The sequence below is a fragment of the Bombus flavifrons genome, chromosome 4 (genome assembly GCF_040668555.2).
Source record: "Bombus flavifrons isolate JBK064 chromosome 4, iyBomFlav1_principal, whole genome shotgun sequence".
Lineage (NCBI taxonomy): Eukaryota > Metazoa > Arthropoda > Insecta > Hymenoptera > Apidae > Bombus > Bombus flavifrons.
Window position 1 is genome coordinate 9,660,204 of NC_138445.1, and position 20,707 is coordinate 9,680,910.

At 42.2% G+C, this 20,707-nt stretch overlaps 1 protein-coding gene and 2 long non-coding RNA genes across 4 annotated transcripts in view; 1 reads left to right on the forward strand and 2 right to left on the reverse strand.

The window, feature by feature from the left end:
- Window positions 1-11,223, reverse strand: part of LOC138179052 (zinc finger protein ZIC 4) — a 36,820-nt gene extending 25,597 nt beyond the window's left edge. The window contains exon 1 of the mRNA XM_069111492.1: window positions 9,589-11,223. Coding sequence (XP_068967593.1) covers window positions 9,589-10,528 — 940 coding nt within the window. The 5' untranslated portion in view covers window positions 10,529-11,223. The remainder of the gene's footprint in view (window positions 1-9,588) is intronic.
- LOC138179070 (uncharacterized) overlaps window positions 1-20,707 on the forward strand; it is a 174,511-nt gene that overhangs the window by 67,739 nt on the left and 86,065 nt on the right. The window lies entirely within an intron of this gene.
- Window positions 17,614-19,483, reverse strand: LOC138178999 (uncharacterized). Its single transcript, XR_011172903.1, has 3 exons — window positions 18,913-19,483; window positions 18,415-18,642; window positions 17,614-18,341 (listed from the first exon to the last, which is right to left on the reverse strand). It is a non-coding gene; the product is annotated as an uncharacterized LOC138178999 (long non-coding RNA).

Genomic DNA, 20,707 nt, shown 5'->3' on the forward strand with positions numbered 1-20,707 from the left:
GAGAAGAAGAGGGAAGAAGCTCGCGCGTGGCCTCGTTATTTTTTCAGCTGACTGAATCGAGAGTGGCGAGAGAGCGAAAGGGTGCGATCGACGCAATAATTAACCGGTTCTGTTTTTCTAGAAGCCAATCAACCGAGCCACGGGTGTATCTATTTATCGCGGGTTTCGCGTCCCGAAAACGGACACGCGTGGTGTCCCGAGACAACCGACGCTTCCGTCTTCGTTTTCGATCGCCATTGCTTGTCCATCAAGCCCTGACACGCGCCATTAACTGTATCAACAGCCGCTTCCGCCTTCGTGAACCGTGTTCCTTGTAGTTGGCGTTCATTAACGCGAATGGACGGACCCTGCGATATCGCGTTTTTCTTTTTCGTCCGCTTTCGAGCGACGATTAAACTGCACCGAAGTGCACGGACGTATCGTTGTACTGTTTGTTTTTAAGTTTGCGATTAGGCGACAGTGACGAATATTGTCGTTTAAGAGCGGCTCGTGCAGCCTTTAGACCATCGGAGAAGTGGTGTAAATTATGGGAATTTTGGAATTTTTACGAACGTGGCATATTCTTTTTCCTGTTATAATAATTTTGAATCTTCGATTGCATCAACTTCGAGACATCCTCTCATGTACTCGGTTGATCCTACGATCTTGAATTTTTCTATCTGAATCTCGTTTGAATTTGAACAAGTAAAAAGATGTCTAACGTTTTAAGGAGATCATCGCGACATCGTGCAACTCTCATGACTGAGATACTATTCTTTTAAATTTTTGACGGTAAAAAGATATGTAATTCAAAAGTTTCTTCATTTCCTAAAAGGGCGTTAAACGCGATCTAATTCCCAAAGCGCGCGTGATTAAAAAATCTTCTAACTTACCAAGAAAAAATGTTAAACAGGCGATGTAACCTCCAAGTCTCACATAAGTAAAAAAATTATCCAAACTTCCAAGAAGCTTTGCAACAATTTTTCACATGAGCTAGAGGACAATTCAAATCATGTTGTTGTTTTGCCTCGGAGTATCAATATCGTTAGGATACACATAATGTAATAATAAATAAACTCTGCGGAAAACAATATCATCGCTACGTGCAACCGTTAAATAAATTTGAATTCAAATTTTCCGGCTCTCCCCCGACCAGTATAAATAAACGGCCGCAACCGAGGAGTTCAGTTATCAACGAATCATCAGCGATCTAATTAACGAGTCATTAGCGATCTTATTTTGCGACTTATACACTGTCTTAGCGAATCCGTTAGTACGAGCATCTCAGCGAATATTGTCTGTATATTAATTCATTTAATTATTTTAAATATACTCGACGGTTTCAACAACGGACCATCTCGTCATTAAACCTCACCGAACAACCATCCTCTACACATAAACCTCCATAATCTTTCTCTTCAACAATCTGTTGACTAGCTTGCCGTCAAAGCGAACCGCTTCGGAATAGAGTCGTCGAGGCTTAAACCGCGATCTTGAACGGGATTATCGACAGGTTGAAGGCGTGTAACGTGCCTTCCGCGAGGAATATAGCCGGGAATGGCGAAGACTCGGGACGGTTACGACGTTCTGAAAGAACGCCAGCGGCTATCAGCTCTGCCCACTCTCGTGTGGCGGTGAGCTTTTGCAACAAATCTTTCGGTCCAAATCAGTTTCAAATAATATACGCAGCTCGGCCCCCGGGGCCTCGCGATGCAGCCCAGCCGCAGATTTCGACGCATGAATCCTCTTTTAATGATCCTGCGAACTACCAGTGCTCGGCTACCGTACAATAAGCTGTACAGATTCTACGTTCGGCCCGATCTCTTCATTCTCCACCGATGGAAATATGTATTTTGTGTAAGAAGCTGAAGGTTGACCGTGTCATTTTTGAGAGTTTTGTCGTGAGAAAAGAATTTCGGAATCATCTAAAGATTCCAGTTTTGTATTTCTTTAAGAATCTTTTTTGGTATAGTAGAAGTTTGTTTTGGTTGACTGCGGGAAGGATGTTACACACCTTGGAAAATCGATTCTACTTGTTATAATGAGGAATTTGAGGAAAATTGTTACATGGTAGGAGATTTTGTCTTATCTTTATCTCGTCGTGTTATTTTTATTGAAATGAATGGAGGAACGGATGAAAATTATACGGGTCCGAATAACATGTAACAGTGGGAGGGAGGCGATTCCTCGTGTAAAAATAAGAGAAAGATATACCATTTTACCATTTTACCATTCTCAGCTTAGTTTTCGAGAAAACTGAGTTTGAAAATTGTCAAGTATACTTGAAAGTGCTTAATTCCGGACTGGGCAGGATCAAGTAATCAGTCAGGAGGTCATTCTATGTGTGACAATAAGTTGAAAATGTAAAATTATAATTTCTCGGACGCTTTGTTTCCGAGGAAAAGAAATTTGAAGATTTATCATACGCATGTACTAGGCCGATCCTTAAATTAAAATTAAGTCTTCGGACAAATTTTAATCCTGTTCAGTCGGAAATTAGCCATGTTCAAGTACATTTGATAAATTTCCAAACCCGATTTTTGCCGAAAACCAAGCCGAGAATGAAAAGGTTGTATTCCGTATATTTTTCTTATTTTTCCACAAGGAATGTCGTCGTGTCCACTTTTACATGTCACTTGTTCGCGTCCTGTACATCATCTTTAAAAAATCAAAATTAGAAAGCCTCTAAAATCTGCGAAGGAAACTGTAGGAGGACAAACAGTTGATATAACTGGAATTTTATATAATCGTTCACTGATTTTCCCTACTAACTTCTTACAGCAGTTGACATTCAGATAAGTGGACTCGATCGACACTGGTTCATTAATAATCGTAAATTCTAACGAAAGTGGAGTGCATATATTTAAGAAAATTAACCACGGTATATTTTATATAAGAACTTTGCCTAAGAATTCTCACTAAGTAAAAGATGAAAAAGAACACATCGATAGCATGAGAAATTGCCGCTAGATAGAAAACACATTTTAAGCAACTACTATTCGCTACGGTACTCGACGTAAGACATATGGAAATAACTCAATTTCAAGCGAACCTACGTTCTAAATATCGTAACCGACGCTTTTCAGAATCCTAGATACTCAACGATAACGTCATCCTCCTAACGAACCTGTAATTATTTCCAACAGCATATAATTCTCCCTTTCATAAGCGTTGCGCGGACGAATCGAGGCGGACAAGAAGACCGGAATCGTTATCGCGATTCTATATCGATGGTCTCGCAGGAACGCCGTCGCGTTTCTAAAGATACACGTTTTCGCAGCAACAACGGGCCGACAGAGCGCATTTCCGGCAGGCTGTATCTCTCGTTTTGCGTTCCGCGCTGTCAAAGATGAGCGAACGACCGGTGTCGGGTACCGATCGATGAAGGCGTAGGCGGTTGAACAACAAAAGCCACGCGGTAGAAACAGGGAACCTGAGGGCTGGTTTTTTATTGGTGGTAAGCTTTTCGAGCTGTGCACGCGCGAAACACTGTCTCGCCCTTATCGACCCGCGAGCTTATCCTCAGCCTCCACCGTCAGACGTCTTGACGATTCACGTCGAGTGTCATATCTCTTGGACGTCCTGTGGAAAAATACTTTGACACGTATTATACGATACGACGTTCATAGATTTCCGGACGCTTTGGTATTGATGGCACGTGATTTGCATCGAGATTTGTAAATTAATAATCAGCAGACTGCGTTTCTAAATTTTCCATTAGAAAGTATAGGCGTTCTAAGGTATAATTCAGAAATTAAAAAATTTGAAAGAAGAAAGAAATTTGAAAGAAAAAAGAATAGAGAGCTGGTCAAGTAACTAAGTAGTTGTACGGCGTTTGACAACGCCAGTTTTATTGCGTATTAGCTTTCAGATATCGAGCTAACCGGATCATAATACATTGTTGTAGTTAAGCTGACTATGTTTGATTTATCCGCAACTTTGATAGAGATTTTTGTTCGAACGTGACAATTTTATTATTTCACATTAGGTTTGAAAAATCAATTTAATCGCGCTCGATTTATCTCAGGTTAACTTTATAATGAAAATATATCATGTCAAAGATAAGCAAGTGCTCGCCTTCTCTCCGAATCCTTAAGCCACGGTTACATTTATAAACACCTTGTCAAATTGTCGATTGTAAAATCGTCGAGGTGGTGCTTTCAACATTAAAGAAATTCCCGATCGGTCGATATGCAAATCAAGATAAGCCGGACAATTTACCTTCGATTTAGATCTCTCTTTCACGACACTGATTTACGAAACGGGTAATTGAAAGGATCGGCAACGAACGCTGACAGGGTGTTTCGAAATCGTAGCAGTTAACGCCGAACGACGTTAAACGCAGCCGATTATCGATCACCGTCGTCGTCGCTAGCGATCGCCAGGATTATTCGTTCGCGTGGCCGTCGGTGCCCTTCCACGCGCGTTTCATCTTCGAATCGAACGAGCCGAGGATCGAGTATCGAAGCGTGCTCGTTTCAAGATCGATCTTTCACGCGGAAAGATTTCGATGAGTCGCCGTTACGATAATCTCGCGCGGTCGATGCGCTTTCCGCGTCTCGCCTCGACAGATCGCGCCTTGTCATCGTTCGAAAACCGCTCGCGTCCGAAGCATAAAACGTGCCATCCTTTTGCGTACCGTGTCTCGATCGATTTCCATCGAAAGATCACCCGAGAATTCATGGAATTTTCTTTCGCCCCATTAAACAAGCCACTTGCATCGTAATTAATTGTCTTTTCGAAATTGCAAGTAAGACCGTGCAACGTTAATATTCATAATTCAAAGCTGTCGCGCCGGTAGATGTATCCCTGGCGAATATGTATCGATATCGATAAAATAATTTGTATGCGCCTCTGGAATCCCGATTCTAATCGAAGAGAGGGGAGGAAGAGGGTCGGTTTAGCGTGTTTCTGTCGACGTCACGCCGCCTTATCACAATAGCCGGCACGGCTTTCCATATTGGCCTCGCATAAATCCGATCATGCATCTCCGATACCGATCTCACCGGCCGCCGCCATTAGTTACCAAAGACTTACAATGTTCCCCGTGGAACGGAGCTTTACAGTGTCGTCGATCGTCGTCGATTTCCTGAGAGCGCCGCTCAGCCGCCACGAATATCGTCCTCCCGCTTTCTGGCATCGTTTCCTTGTTCTTTTCTCCGAGACTCCTTCCGCTTCCTATTCTTTCGTGTCCCCCCACGTTCTAACCTTCGAGGTCGTTCATTCTTCCGTGTCATTTCATGTTATCATAGATGTAACATAAGAATTAATAAACACCAAAACCCACTAGTTACTCAATTACTTGACACGACGGATCAGATCCGCAGGCTAAAAAGACATTATCCTTTAGATTTAAACATTAGATTCAGCTAGAACCAAACATACGATAATCATTTGTTATTCACGTTATAGCACTTATATAATAATTTACTTATAATTCTCAATGAGAAAAGATTTTAAAGTACTTCCAAATAAAAAAAGAAAAAAAAAATGTCTAGTTCCTACACTGGTTATTTTTTCAATTTTTGCAATACTCGTTTTTCTTATTCGCGTAAGTCTTTACATCCATCTGGATCCCTTTGAAGATTTTTTATCTATTTTTCTATACGTATTTCTCTTTATATAATTCTTCCTACCATATTCCTAGTATTTTTTGTAAAATACCTTTCCGATTGTCGTTGTTTTCCCGAACTAAAAATTCCACGCGACCTTCCTGAGTTTTCCCTTGTATTGGGTTGGCAACTAAGTGATTGCGGATTTTGTCATTAGGTGGTAATGATTTCACTTACATTTAGATAACAGGATTCTTCCTGATTTCGTAACTTCCACGAATATAACGATGCTTATGATCGTTCGTAGAAATCATGCAACAGTCCAAATCAATCTTGGTCGGTTCGATCCTCCCTCTTTCAGTACTTTCAACAAGGACGATTCACGGATTATTTACAAAATAGCGAGAAGAGCGAAGACAATCAACTTAGCGAAATGTCTTCCCATGCAAACGAGCGTGTCGACCTCGTCTACGAGGACGGGGGAAAATTTTCAATCGTTCCGTTTCGTCGGTGCGGCGAAGCCATTTACTCGGACCAGTCCCCCTTTTTCTATCTTCGACATGCTCGTCCCTACTTAACGCTTATTCCACAACAACCCCCGGCGACGACTCATCCTGTATCATCCCCTTATTCAACGCGTCTCTAACCCCCCGAAAATCCTGACCAATGGCGCTTCGTCCTAGGGGGAAACCATTGTCGATCCGACCAATCGTCGCGACTCGTAACACGCATATACGAGACTCGACGCGCTACAACGCTATTCTTCTTTCTATCTTTTCTTCTTTTTTTGTCCTCCTATCTCTGTCTACTTTTCTCGTCTCATCCTTCATTGTCGACGAGGATAGTCTCTTTATAATGCATATCAATTTGTGCCTAATGGCTGACACCGTTCCAACGGGTCGCATCTGCGAATTAATAGGAGCATTCCTTATGCCCGACGGTTTTTAACGCACGCCCGCCCGCACGCGATCATTGTCCAACTTTGTATAATACACGAAACGAGACGCCAACGTGTTACTGCGTAATCATCGGTGTTTTCGCGTAAACGGTCATTACACCCCTGTAATTCATTCCCGTTAAATCGAAGTATCGTAATTCCTGTACTTTTTTTTTATTTGGTAGTAGTTTACAATCAATTCTCATTGAGAATTATAAGTAAATTATTCTGGCGTGGTACTATAACGTGAATAATAAATGATTATCGTATGTTTGGATCTAGCTGAATCTAATGTTTAAATCTACAGGGTAATGTCGTTTTCACCTGCGGATCTGATCTGTCGTGTCAAGTAATTGGGTAACTAGTGGATTTTGGTGGTTGTTAATTCTTATGTTATATCTATTACTGAATTTGCATATTCCTATACTTTTAAATCGAATCTTAGGAGAGCTTAGATCTTTAAGTTAAAGAGGAAAAGGAACGGCGAGGAAGTGTTTGGAAACGGTTGTTTGCGGATTAAAGTCTTGTAGAAACTTGTGAACGTGGATACTTCTTCACCGAGAAGCTTCTTTAAGAATGGTTTAAGAACTTCTACCGTAAAATAATCCACCGGGATTTTTTCTTTTTTGGAAATTATTTATAGATTACGGATATTTGCGTAGAATAGTTTTACAGGCACAAGTTGCGAATTTATTTCACATTCTAAATATTGTAACGAGCAGTTTACTTTCAATATTCTGTATATTTCCTTTAGTTTTGTATATTTCAAGTTTGTATAAATACAGGAACCTCTGTATTCTACGTAAAATAGGCGGATAACATCGGTGCCCGTTCACGGAGATTGTTGCGTAACACCGGTGAATTCGCGCGAGCCAAAATATTTGTCCGAGGTGTTTCCACGATAAAAAACAAAGAATTCCAGCGTCGAGTCGCTTTTGTGCGCCGGTCGCGGCACAGAACGATGAAAGAAGGGTGGAGGGCGAGGGCAATAAAGGGGCATCGTGAACGTACACGCGCGTGAAACGGGGAACGCCTGGAAACAAAGCGTGAAGCCGTGCGTGTAAAGTTTTTTGAAAATGCCAATTTATTTCGAAAGGGCTCGCAGGAGGACCATGCTCGTTCACCAACGCGCCAACTAAATGAATTTTAATTGATTTCTTTCTTCACAGTCAGCCTACCTCTCCAGTCTGTGCAAAAGCGTGACAAGGATTTTCAAATTTCCATCCTTTGGATCGAGAATAAAAAAAAAGGAAGACGAAAAATCAAGTGTATGAATCTTCGTCTTATACTCACAACAATGACATTATTGTTCTTAATTAAAATCGATATAAGAAAGTCTTCTTTCCTTCGAGTCAGATAACATTTGGTTTGTTTGCTTTTGCTCTTCAATTACGAAACGGTGTATAACGTGATAATATGTAGTCTAACGCATTATATATACGTTACATAATAGTGTATAATGCATATAGTATTATAATCCGTTAAAGATGGTTGATGTATCAGGGAAAATCATACGAGATGCACCTGCTTTCGTCTGGCAATTGTCGAAGGAGATTTAGCTCGCGCGAGTCACGTACGATTGACAGGCGACGGCGACAGATAGCTCGATTCGAGGTAGAAACAGAAGCGCACTGTGCGATACACGGGGGCGGACAGACGCTGCTGGCGTGAAATCCGTGCGAACGGAAATACTGGGGAAGCGTTGGTACGCTAAAATATGCGATCAGAAGCGATACAATATTACGTTCCCGAGACCCTTAATTGAATTCTCGCTCGCGGCGTTGATCATTAAAGAGCCCGCGCTTCTAACCATGTAACCTTCCAACTATAATTTCCCTACATTAATTTCACTACATCAATCGCATTAACCCCTCTGCCAAAAAAATTTGAAATGCTTCTAAACCTTCTCCAATGAAAAACAACAAATCCGACGCTAATCATTCTACGCAAGAACGAAGAAGAGAAAATCTCCCCTCGATTACTATATCGAAGTATAATCAAGTAACGACGTCCGTCTAGCGGCAGATGCACTCGCTAATGGATTTACGCGTCCCCGTGGTTTCACGAGGCGTTTCGAGAAACCGAATCGCGGAGCGGATCGTCCGCGAGACGAGCGTATTCTCCTCCAGAGAGATAAATTGAAATGAAAAACGAAGGGATAAAAACGAAAGGACGTTGCTCCAGCACGCAGACACGGTCGTCGTGGTAACGGACGGACGGACAATAAAACTACAAGGTGAAATTAGTAGTGACTGTCCAGAAAGGAATCTCGTAACAGCAGCCGGTCGTGAGAGAAAGATCCGTGTGGCTGGGTGGACGCTTGGCGTCTATCCGTCGGGCCCTGAGCCAATGGGACAGGCTGGTGTTTTCGTTTCGTGTGTGTATATAACCATATGTAAATACATTGTCCAGGGACGCGGGCATAAAACGCTACGATATATGGCCCGGTAATTTCTTAATTGCGCCCCGAAAAATTCTTGTCATCGTAAACAGCCGGTTGATTATATTGAAACGACTCGAGGCGCCGGGGGCGTTTCATGGATGAAGCGAAGGCTGGACCAAAATGAGCCGAGATAGGGGAAGGTGGAGGGGAAGGCGATAGTAACTGCTTCGGCCGTTTATTTATACGTCTCTCGCGTTTAACCCTTTTGTAGCTGGAAATCGACCGATTTCCATCGACTTCATTGCCTTTCTTTGTTCGGTGCCCCTTCCGTTTTCTCTTGCACGCGGTGTAGGCGATCGTTCCCGAATTAATTAGCTTCCCACCGTTTCGTTTTCTTCTAACCAGCCAATATCCGGCTACGATTCATGGCACGTAATTTGTCGCGAGTTATTTATATTTCGATTTTCCACGATCATCTAGCTTCGGTAGAATTTCAGGATGTTAGGAGAGGATTGGTATCGTGATTGATTTGATGACAACGCTTCTACAAGGAATTGGAGGTATTTCTCTGAAATATTCGAAATACAGTTAGGAAGGAATCTGTCTAAAGACCTAAAAATTATAGGTTTCGTTTTAAACTAAGAAGCAATAAGTGCAAACGTACTTGTGAAAGATGAACAGGCATCTATCGACTGATACAGTCCTAAGGGCAGGTATATAACATGTACATCACTTACCGGTGTGCGTCCTCTTATGAATTTTGAGATTCTCAGACCTGGCAAAGACTTTTCCGCAGCCGGGAAACGGACAAGGGAAGGGTTTCTCACCGGTGTGAACCCTTATGTGGTTAACAAGTTTGTACTTTGCCTTGAAGGCCCTGCCGTTACGCGAACATCCCTGCCAGAAGCACGCGTGCGTGGTGCACTCGGGACCGCCCACGTGTTCCACCGTGAGGTGCGTCACGATATCGTGGAGGGAGTTGAAGAGTTTACCGCACAACTTCCTTCCGGGTCCGGGCGCATCCTGATCTACCCACATACAGGACATTTCTTGCCGTTGGCCGCCTGCAACCCCACTGGTTCCGCCACCGCCGCTTCCGTTGCTTCTCATATACCTTAAAAAGGCACCGTGAGGATGATGGCTCGGATGGCTGACGGCTGGATGTTGTTGATGATGGATCGACGCTGGCGTCAGATGAGGAGCACTTAAATACTGATGATGAGGCGGTAGTCTCGAATCTTGGGGATAGTGTCCTGGATAGTGACTCGCTGCCAGGGGATGTTGGCTCGGATGATGAGGAAACTGCTGCATCGTTGCGGCCGTCCCGTCGTGATGTAACGGTGTGAACAATCCTAGACCACTTTCCGGCGTGGTCGGATTCGCGGTCGCGTTGAATTCGTGCTCGCGGCGAAGGAGAAAATCACGAGCCGCGTATCCTGGATGATGGCTCATGTGGTGTCCCATGTGAGGTGCCATGTGTGATGCCGGATGGGGATGATGAGGGGGATAGCCTTGGGGGTGAAAGTGATGGTGTTGCTGAGATGGAGCTTCACCTGGTGCCGGCTGCACACCTGTACCAGCGTCCGTGGCATCACCACCGCTGGGTGATAGCTTGATGCCCAGATTGGCCAGGTGGTGTGGGTGCGAGGACACACCATCCAGGAAAGCGTTCATCATCGTGATGGACGAGACGGATGCAGTTGCGGTGTCGATCAGTTCAGATGCCAGCTCATGCCTCTATACCAACTTCTCGTCTCTTTCTGACGGACAAATACGTTTTAAAACGTTCCTCGAAGAATAGGTTTATTATTTTAAATCATACACTTCGGAATCACTGTAAAGTACACTGTCTATGCAACTTCACTTCAGTTCACTGTTTCTTCTTTCATCCGTCTGTCGTTTCTGTTTCCTAAATTTTCATCGCTTAGCTGACTCACTGCATTTAATCGCCAATTATGTCAGTTCCGAAGTCTTCGTACACGTTCTCCCTCTTTCCACGCTTAGTAATCGCGACCGTGCGAACACTCAGCGAACTCTCCGTGAGACGGTTCCGTCTCACGCGTTTTCAGGGACAAACGCGAGTTTACTCGTGTGACAGTCTTGCTCCGTTTCACTCACGTCGAAGTGGTTCTTTGACCAACACCGAGCGTATTTTCATGCATCTTTAGACTACTACGGAGGAGGACGAGTACACGGTAACGTTGACTAACAACACGATTCGCGTGTACGTCTTGAAAACGCGTTCAAACATAGAGGGTGAAACATCCGTTGCGTTCCTTGCTGCGTTCACAGCGGGACTGAGAGTCGGCACTGGGCTCCCGCCGAGGAGCAGCTCGGCCGATTTCGGCGTTTACGAACTTGCCCTCTCTCCTTGTCCCGTCCTCCCTTCTTCTCTCTTCATCGTCCTGCTCTCCGGTACCCTCTCTCTTTCTCTTTGGCTTCGTTCTCGCTTCAGCACTTGGAAACGACCGCACGGTAGAGTTCGTGTATCCTCGGATGCCTGCTCGTTGGAAACACCCCCTACCCCCACTGAAGGCCACCCGATATACGGTGGACGCAAGCACAAGCTCCGCCAGTGGCGGACGTTCTCTGGTGGATACCAGCGTTCCATTGGCGACGATCGCATCACTGGCAATTGGAGGCCTGCTGCTTCACTTTGGCCTCTCACCGAACCAGCCGGTTTCCATGGGCGGGAAACACGGCAAAGCGCATGTCGGAACTCCGCCTTCGTGAGCACGCCTATCGTGGGAGGATGATATCAGGGACGTCGCGACCTCGACGCTCAATGATCTTCCGCGTGGAACACGTCTTAGAGGTTTTTCGAATGGTTGAGGATATTTTGGGTCGCTGGGAGTGTTGCGATTTTGGACGAAGTAGTTTCAGGAGTTGGGCGTGGGAGTTTTAATACGGTGGTTGTTAGAGACTTTTATTTTGTTGATTGTTCGGTATTTGCAAAGTTTCGTAGTTTCGATACAGGCTATTTCTTAATACGCGATTTTTCATAAATCGCCCCTTACTCCAATTTCGTTTATTTCGATCGTGATGCACTTGTTATTTGAAGAAAGGTCTCTGACTATGAAAGACGACTTGGATGGAGAATATTTTGTGAATTTTCTAGCATTTGCGAGTGTCATGATTCTTAAATAGATCTTTTAGTAAAACATCGAGCATTGTTTGCTCGTATAACCTTAATCTTTAGATTACGACACGGACGGTCTGGAATCGACTATCCGGCAAGCATAATCTGTAATCCTGTTGCTTCTTTTTGAAGCTATTTGTTAACGCGTATCACAATATTTCCCATACCTTGTCATATGTCTGTTCGATCGGTAATTCAGCCAGTTTTTTCACCCTCGAAGGGCAGGAGCGAAGCTCGATTCTAATTGCGGAGCGAGACGCGCATTCGTGCGAGTTTGCGTATCTGCATGATTAGTGGAAAAATATCAAGCCGGCCAGGAAGGAGACGAGTCACGCGAACCACTCGTTTATAAATTATCACGGAGAGACGAGAAGGAAATCTTCTCGTTCAACGTTTAACCTCCATCTCGAAAATTGTATGCACGCGTAATCGCGCGACGCTCCATCCTCCTTCGTTCGTTTATCCAATTAACCGACTTTACTTATTTGCAACGTCGATTAATTACACCAGACGCACCGGTGTTTCCAGCTTTTCTTCGCGCTTCCGGGTATCGCGTAATATCCTCGCGAGTTGAGACGCGGAAGCTCGCGTGTTCGAGCCTTATAATTAAATACTTCGATATTTCAGCGTCGAAATTCTTTCAGCTAGTCTTCACATTCCTTCTATTTTATCCGGCATTCTCCTTCTTTAATATCTCTTTCCAAGCGAATCGATTTGGTAAAATCGGAAAAATCAAGTATGATGAAGTTCTTCGTTGAAAATAATCGATGGGTACTTAATCATAATAAGATCTAAGAGAACTGTAGAAACTCCAAGGAACAGGTTACTTTGGAAATAAGTATTATTTACAACCATTATTATGTACAACTACCTACTTAGGGTCCGGATTAACGGTCCTGATTAGCAGCAATTTTTTAACCTACCAAAACTAATAATGCTAATCCTGAAAATCCATTGCGCATAATTTATCTATTGTAGGGTAATAAACCTTTACTATTGTTGGGAACTGCTAGAAGAGAAGGTTTCGAATTTTCAATAGCTGACATAGTATAAGTCAACGGACAGGAGATCATCTAACTTGGGCTATGGTTAGTTTACATTGCATAATCAAGTATTGGTTTCATCTTTGTTCTTGGACAAAGTGCACAAATTAGAAACACAAACATTCTGTTCAGCTTATCTCTCTGTTGACGCTTCTGTTCGCCTAATTGTCATAAACTGAAAACAAACGAACTAGGAAGTAAGTTAACGAATAGTACATAAAGTTTATTGTCAGTTTCTACTAATTTAGATGATTTAGAAGATTTAGAAGATTTATTTTTATAATAATAATCCCATAGTATGGTCATTTATTCATAATACACGTTTTATGTTCCTTCTGGTACATCAGCGTTTATGACGGACTTTACAGCACTGTTTCAGGAGCAATACGAATATTGCTAAACTCACCAACATTGTTCCTCTACTACCTGTTTCTATAATACAAAAACTTCCTTATCTGGTTTACCAGGTCATTTACGGCACGTACCTTAACAAGCCTAGAATGTACTAGATATTATTGTTGCAGTAAAGGCAGAATATATAACAACAGGGACAATTTCTCCCTTTACAATGTCAAAAATACCTGCACTTAAATATCTTCTAATAATTTGAAAATCCTTATTGGATAAAAATCAGTTCTATTTCGCGTTCCACGTATCTTCTTGTTTCGTGGCGTTCACTGCCATTGGATATATTAACGGAGCTTAATCATCCGCGTGAATAATGCAAACACATCGAGTGTTTAACGGGGTGCCTCATTGTCGCGGCAAAAAATGGCGTCCCATTATGTCCATAATGGGCACGGTGGCTGACTATTTGATATTAATAACTATCATAAAGCCGGACTCGTGGCTCCTTCGTGCACTTAGGAGGTACATCTGAATGATGCTTTCCATCCACCTTCTGTCGCTTACTAACAGCACGACCCGTTCCTCCGGCGCACACATCGATCCTCTTGTGTTACCGGACGATCGGAGTGCGCCACGAACACGAATAACTTGGTCCGTGCATTCTGGACCCAGTTCAGGGATCATTTTTATTAGAAGTCACGAACGAAGCGTGTCATTTATGCCGGATGACGTCATTCGTTTCATTATTGGAATCGTTTAGAATGCTTTGTATTTAAGAACCACATTCTCGTAATTCACAAATTGGATATGGCCTTACATGAAATAAAATATTACTCTATAAACGTTAGAAGATCTGCAAATTTTCTTCCAGTTTCCCTTTCGTTCTGTATTTCAGTTGTATAGGGTCTTTTTAATTAATAAATTAAATATTCTAAATTTCTATAAATATTCTATGTATAAATATACATTTTTCTGTCAGTAATATAGGTTCGCATGGAATGAAATATTTTTCTGTGATAGTTAAAAGATGGACGAATTTCTTTCGATTTTTCAAGAGCCAAATGATTCCACGGGGATTATTAACGATCACACGCGGATGTAACTCAACGATCCGCATTGCCGAGTACATTCGTGAACGGACCATCAATCTAAGGGCCCACGATAGAACTTTCATCACGGGAGTGCGGTTACAGGGTCGCGAAACGCGAACACGACGTACGCACCTACGCGATCGTTCGTTCGTTCGCGAGGGCCATCAACAAGGCCAGACATTGTTTCGTTCGTTCATCAGTCACGCTCACGGTGTAGTCATTACATTTAATTAATCGTTAATTGCGAGATCGTGAGCGGATCGTTGCGTTCCGCTCGCGTCATGGCTAGTGCGGATGAAAAGTTGCCGAGTTCATTTCTTCATTTTCCCCGTGTTCTTCGTTTCTCATTGTGCACATGTATATTTTTTTATTATTTAATTTGCACTTTACAACTTGCTCAGCTGAACATTCGGTAAATTTTTCTAGCTTAATTAATTTTAATAAAATAAAATGTGGATGGCTACCTCCAGCGGGATACCATTATATCTCTTCAACAAAATTGGCGCAATATAGTTTTTAATATCACGGTGATTGTTTCACGTAGAAAGCTTTAGTTCTTGGAGTATAATTTATTGTTATCCTTCCTTTACGAACCCTTGACTCCTTGTTTATTAATAAAATGTATTATCCTTAATTTGGCTGCAAATGATTCATTATTTATACCGCGATTTTTGCTTTTGAGATTTATTCTAAAATACTTTTAATTATTTCTTCATTATGTACCAGCAATTACAAATAATCTTTTTCGTTTTATTTTTCAATCGACTCTTCCAAATCGAATAACGCAAAAGGAATTCTCGCCACGTGGAACAGGTAAAACAAGTTTAGGAGAAATCTGATCAACCTAACTGATTCTCGATGCGTGTATACGTGAAAACACGGGTAACCATCGTGTTTCCGCGCGAAAATACGCATCATTAAAAACGATCGCGTGATTTATGCGCCATTAATGTTTTGTTAGAATCGTAGCGGAATGACATTTTCCCGAATCAGGATCAAAGAGGACCGACACGCAAAAGCTTGTAGATGCCGCGGTTAGATGGAAAGACAAGAAAGGAAAGATAAACCGATCCGACTGCTAGATATTGTCTCGAAGTCATTAGAGACATGACGATCTCTGTCGGTCCGTCACAATAGTCTGTCCTATTCTTTAACGTAGCAACTTCTTTACATTCCTTCTATTTTGGTGACATGTAATGTTTTGGTAAAAAGTTCATATCACGGATATCGTATCTATCTCGATAAATTCTTTGTTAAAAAATTTCTACAGAAATAAATTTCTAACGATAGGATAACGTTATTTTTGAAATTCTCAGATTCCGTGCAAGATGTGTAAATTGTGAATTTTTAAATAGTATTCGTTTACTAATACTTCTATGTCATCCTGTGCGATCCCTTGTAATTCCTAAAAGAAAATTATGTCTTGAATTTTTCTTCGTATTTCTTAGTAACAAGGATTTAATGTACATCTGATGATCAGAGCAATGGTCTTGTATAATCTGGGTATTTATGTAACGATGAATTACTGAAAAAGTAGTAAAAATCACTGGAAAAGTAGTAAACATTGTACAAAGTGTTACATATTATAAAATATGCATTCAACGTTCCGTTAAGCTTAACTGCTCTAACTTCAAAAGGAATTGTAGCACCTGTAGACACCAACAAATCTAAATGCTAACATCGGTTGCAATCCTTTTATTTATTTTTTCTAAGTTTCGTCGCTTCGTAAACGAATTTCCCTATTGAAAGCCATAAATTCTATTAATGGTTCTAACAATAAATTACTAAAAATAGAACTGTTGCATTAACTTAGCTCTGCTGCACCTTCGTTGCTTCGAGACGTATCGCACCACGAAACGAAGCAAAGCGAAGGAACGACACGCAATTATGAGAAACATGTAACTAGGACACGTTTGGAACACGATGGAAGTCGGGATCAAAGCGGAATTCCGGCGCAAGGGATGACAGAGTCGTGGGCGGCTCGAAGTGGCTGCAAGATAAGATTTCTACGAGCGATGCAAGAGCAGATATGGTTCGATAGGTAATCTCAGAGGAGGATCGCCGAAAAAAATATTAGGGAACTGGCTGGTGACCAGTCGAACAGTTCACCAAACCTGGCCCCTATGAAAATGAAAAATACTTGGAATATGATAATAAAATTTATTTATTTCTCTCTGCTCCCATCCGCACAGACCGTGCTAGTCATTCCTAGCTGAATAACCGTGAAGATGGAGAGAATCCGAACGACCAGTCTGCGAGCGCCCAACGTCAGGAACAATGAAATATCTTCTTTCATTTTCCAGGAACAGAAAAGAGAAAATGGTCCTGGGAGGAAACATTTGTCAACGATTTCTCCGCCTTCTGGGGGCAATTTTTGAAATTTCTACTCTTCTGTTGTCTATTACACGCTCCTGATTGATCGCTATTAGTAAAATTTGAATCATTTTGCTGGAGTAAAACCGTGTGAAAGGACATAGGAGTGCGAAATATAGTTTAACGTTAGAGGTTCCGAGGTACCAATCGTTTCAGAAGAATCGACTGGCAGAATTTTGTGAGAAATCGTAACGAAGAGGGAAACGAAATGGCGAAGAGCCCCCATAGAGGGGCACAACGTTCGAAGGAAGTTGTCGCCTGCTAGAGCAATGTTTCTCGAGAGGCGAAAGGGATTCTGGCATCTAAAACAAACTCTTACCCCCAGCAGCCTTTATCCGCCGTATTTTTCGCTGACAACCTCCTTCTAGCGACTTGATTTACGGTCCGCGTCCTCGAGAACGCCGGGACAGGGAACGAGACAGAACGAGAAGGTGGAAAAAAAAAGAAGGCGAAGAGGAAAACCGTTTTTGGGAAGCATTAATATTTATAGTTGGCCGCGTCGCGCGGCATAATTTTACGAGAGAATTTACAGCTACGCTCTTTCGCGAACGCGATCTTTCCTTTCGTTTTTCTCTTTCGCGTGTCACTAGTCGTCGACGACGGTTTACGACGCGTATCGGTCCACAAAGAATCGAATCGTTCAAATCTAAGGGAAGACACACGAAATTACGCTTTATAAAATTTGGGACAGGTTGGGAAATTTGGAAAAGTTTAGAAATATTGGGAACGTCCGGTCCTTTATGCAAATTCGTATGCTTGCGAAGATGATCGAGCAAAAGGAAATTTATTTCACTTTGCATCAGAGTTTCACGATACGAAGTTAAATTCCTGTCGAGATATTAAACATCGGATAATAGTCATCATGTAACAATTATACTTATGCTCGTGCCATAGTCACAGCCATGTCTCGAATTCAATAATTTTCCAATTTTTCTTGGTAAAAATATTTGACGACGCCCCTTAACGAACGAACAGGAGACAACGACGGACAATCGGATAATTGGCGGGCGTAGAAGCAATAAATTTCTATTAGCCGAAGCGATCGATCGATTAATAAATACATTAGTAACTACGGTGTTTCTGATGAAAATACAGCGGCGCACAATACGAGGTAAATGCGAGGGGTGGGACTCGTCGCGGCGTCTGTTGTCCGTTTTAGTTTTATTTGTGTGTCGATGTTTGTCCGGGCCGCGAACAAAAACGATTCGTTAGGCGATTTACCCCCACGATAGCGGTCTTACCCCTAAAAAATGATCGTCCACCCCCCAGTGAGCAGCAGATGCAACTTCCCTCGGCTATCCCTTGACCCTTCGCCATGGACCCAGTGTGTAGGTGTAGGTATACGTTTTCTCTTGTCATATTTTGTTTTTTCCTTTTCCATCCTCTTGCCCCTCAGCACATCGTACCGTTTACTAGACGATCCTCGAAGATCTTCCGATTAGATCATCCTTATGAAACCACTATAATAACGTGTCTCATGGGATATTGCAGGGGAACTGGATAAATAATAGAATATTACACGTATTTCATTGATTCCCTATACTGTCCTGCTTAATTAAAATTTCCTACCTATTCTTATTCTTGTTTTCCTTCGTTCGATTAAATATATTTCGTTGGTATTTTGCAACAACGTGTATACCTTTAAGAGGTACAAAGTAGACTAGCTTCAAGTATTTTAACAAATATTGGAAGATGAAAAAATGTCAGATAATTTCCTATATCTTCATTCGGTTCTATGCATTTTTTGCAACTTCAAATTTCCAGCAAATGCATAAAAGTCTGTTTACCGTAAAACAACTGGAAAATAGAAACAGCAGAAAGCAGTTCATTTGTCTTAAGATTGGTCTGTCAAACATCAACGAGTATTTTAGTATAACGTTTATGGTCAGTGTTGTATATTCGTTAAGGTTAAACCAAAACCTGCATTTGCATACGTAACTCAGAAAATCGTAGACGTCAGTCGAGTGTCTCAGAGGGGTGGAGAAGAAGGCGGGCACCCCGTCGAGGGGCTCGTGGTCTTGACCGAACCAGTGAAACACGGGGAAAAATGGAAATGATCGTAATTACCAGGAGAGAGCAGGTTGAGACAAAGGGTGAGTCGTAACTCATCGCCGTTTGCCACGCCCAATGCTCATTTTCGACATCTTGGTCACGTTGATCCAGCTTGTGTACCGCCTCTGTCGTCGCCGGCTCTCCTCGTCGAGATCTCTCGCGGAGACAACGAAGCTGATTTTGTAACCAAACGCTCATTACGCTCGAAGATGGAAGATAGCCGCGCTGTTTCTTCGACCTTCTTTCTGCCACGATCTCGTCGAACCGAGACGTCCTTCTTTGTAATCGACTTAATTACACCTGATGACATATGTCTCTTTCCCTGTGTTCGATGTTTTAAGTTATGAACATTTCGTTCGAAATCTTTTCTCAATCCATACACTGTCGAATTTTCCTTTTAACGTCGTGAGAAAGAATTCACAGGATTCCCTCAATGTCTTTTTCATCAATATCTCATCAACTTTTATTTCTCCTATTTAAATTTTACGAAATTAAAAAAAAATCAATGTATTTATGAACATTATGATAAACCACACATACATTGCTTGGTTAATTTTTTCTTCCAAATAGAGACACAGTACAAACATAGACACGGAACAAACATAGAGTACTGAGTCTTCAGAAAAATTTGAGTGGATATTTATCTCAACTTCGCTACTGTGACACGAATACCACGGGTCATAATCGCGGCGATTTTCTCGAGCAGCGTGCACAATAGCTGGATGATTTTTAATAAACGTCCAGTCGGTCGTTCGCCATCCCGTATCATTGTTAATCCTTTGTGTCTGGCGAATGAAGAACGCCAGATATTGAGTCGATTAGTACAACAAAGAAGAGTGCACTCAATCAGCTAGGAGCATTAAGCCTACGTCCTATTGCGAAGAGGACGCAGCAATATGGGAACAATACGAATTGTCCATGATCTTTCCTCGTTTACACAACAACGTTCCATTAACCCTTTCTCGAAATAACACCACTCAGACTCTACTATATCATCCCTTCATCATTGCTTCTATTAGTTTCCACTTCGTTTCATCCTCCAAGTGTATCCAAAATCTGGATTCGTCTTCGTGACACGTTCGCAACGTTGATTAAGGGACAATCAAATTTTTACGATTCTCTTCCCCTTAGTGGAGGTCGGAAACGAGGGCTAATTTTCTTAGGAAGAGTTTCATCGCGATCGGAGGCTCGGGGACACCGGAAAGGCTGCTAATGAGAGAACAGAGAGGAGAGAGGAGGGTGGTCGACGAATACGGAGATGAAAATGAATTGAGTGAATGGACTTGAAGTGCTCCTGAGTGGCGGGAAGTGAGCAACTCCGACGAGAGAGTCGTGCCCCTCTCGCGCGTTCCTCGCTCCTTCCGGGACATCCGACGTAATCTGGTCGGCTAACTAACTCGTTTTGAACGATTTCTTCTGCATCGATGATCTACACGAGACATAGATGCCAATGATATATCTTCATTATATTACAGAAATAATCTTTAGGATGAGAGAAATTACGTTTCCATTCCAACAGCCATCTAAGATCTACCGTCTTGTATCTTACAATTATTATAATCGCAATTATTCTAATTATATTAATTGTAATCAGAAACAAAATATTCGTTTATTGTTACCTCGTAACAGGATCTAAACAAATATAGATTATACAAAGAGGGGAGAGATTTAATCGAATCGTGTACAACACAATCGTCTACAACTTGACCGATCGTCTAAACTCAAACAAACGTTCGAACAAAATTCATTCATCTTTTAAGTAATTCTTTCGCGTCGTTCTGAGATAGTTACTTTCATGAACGCATTAACG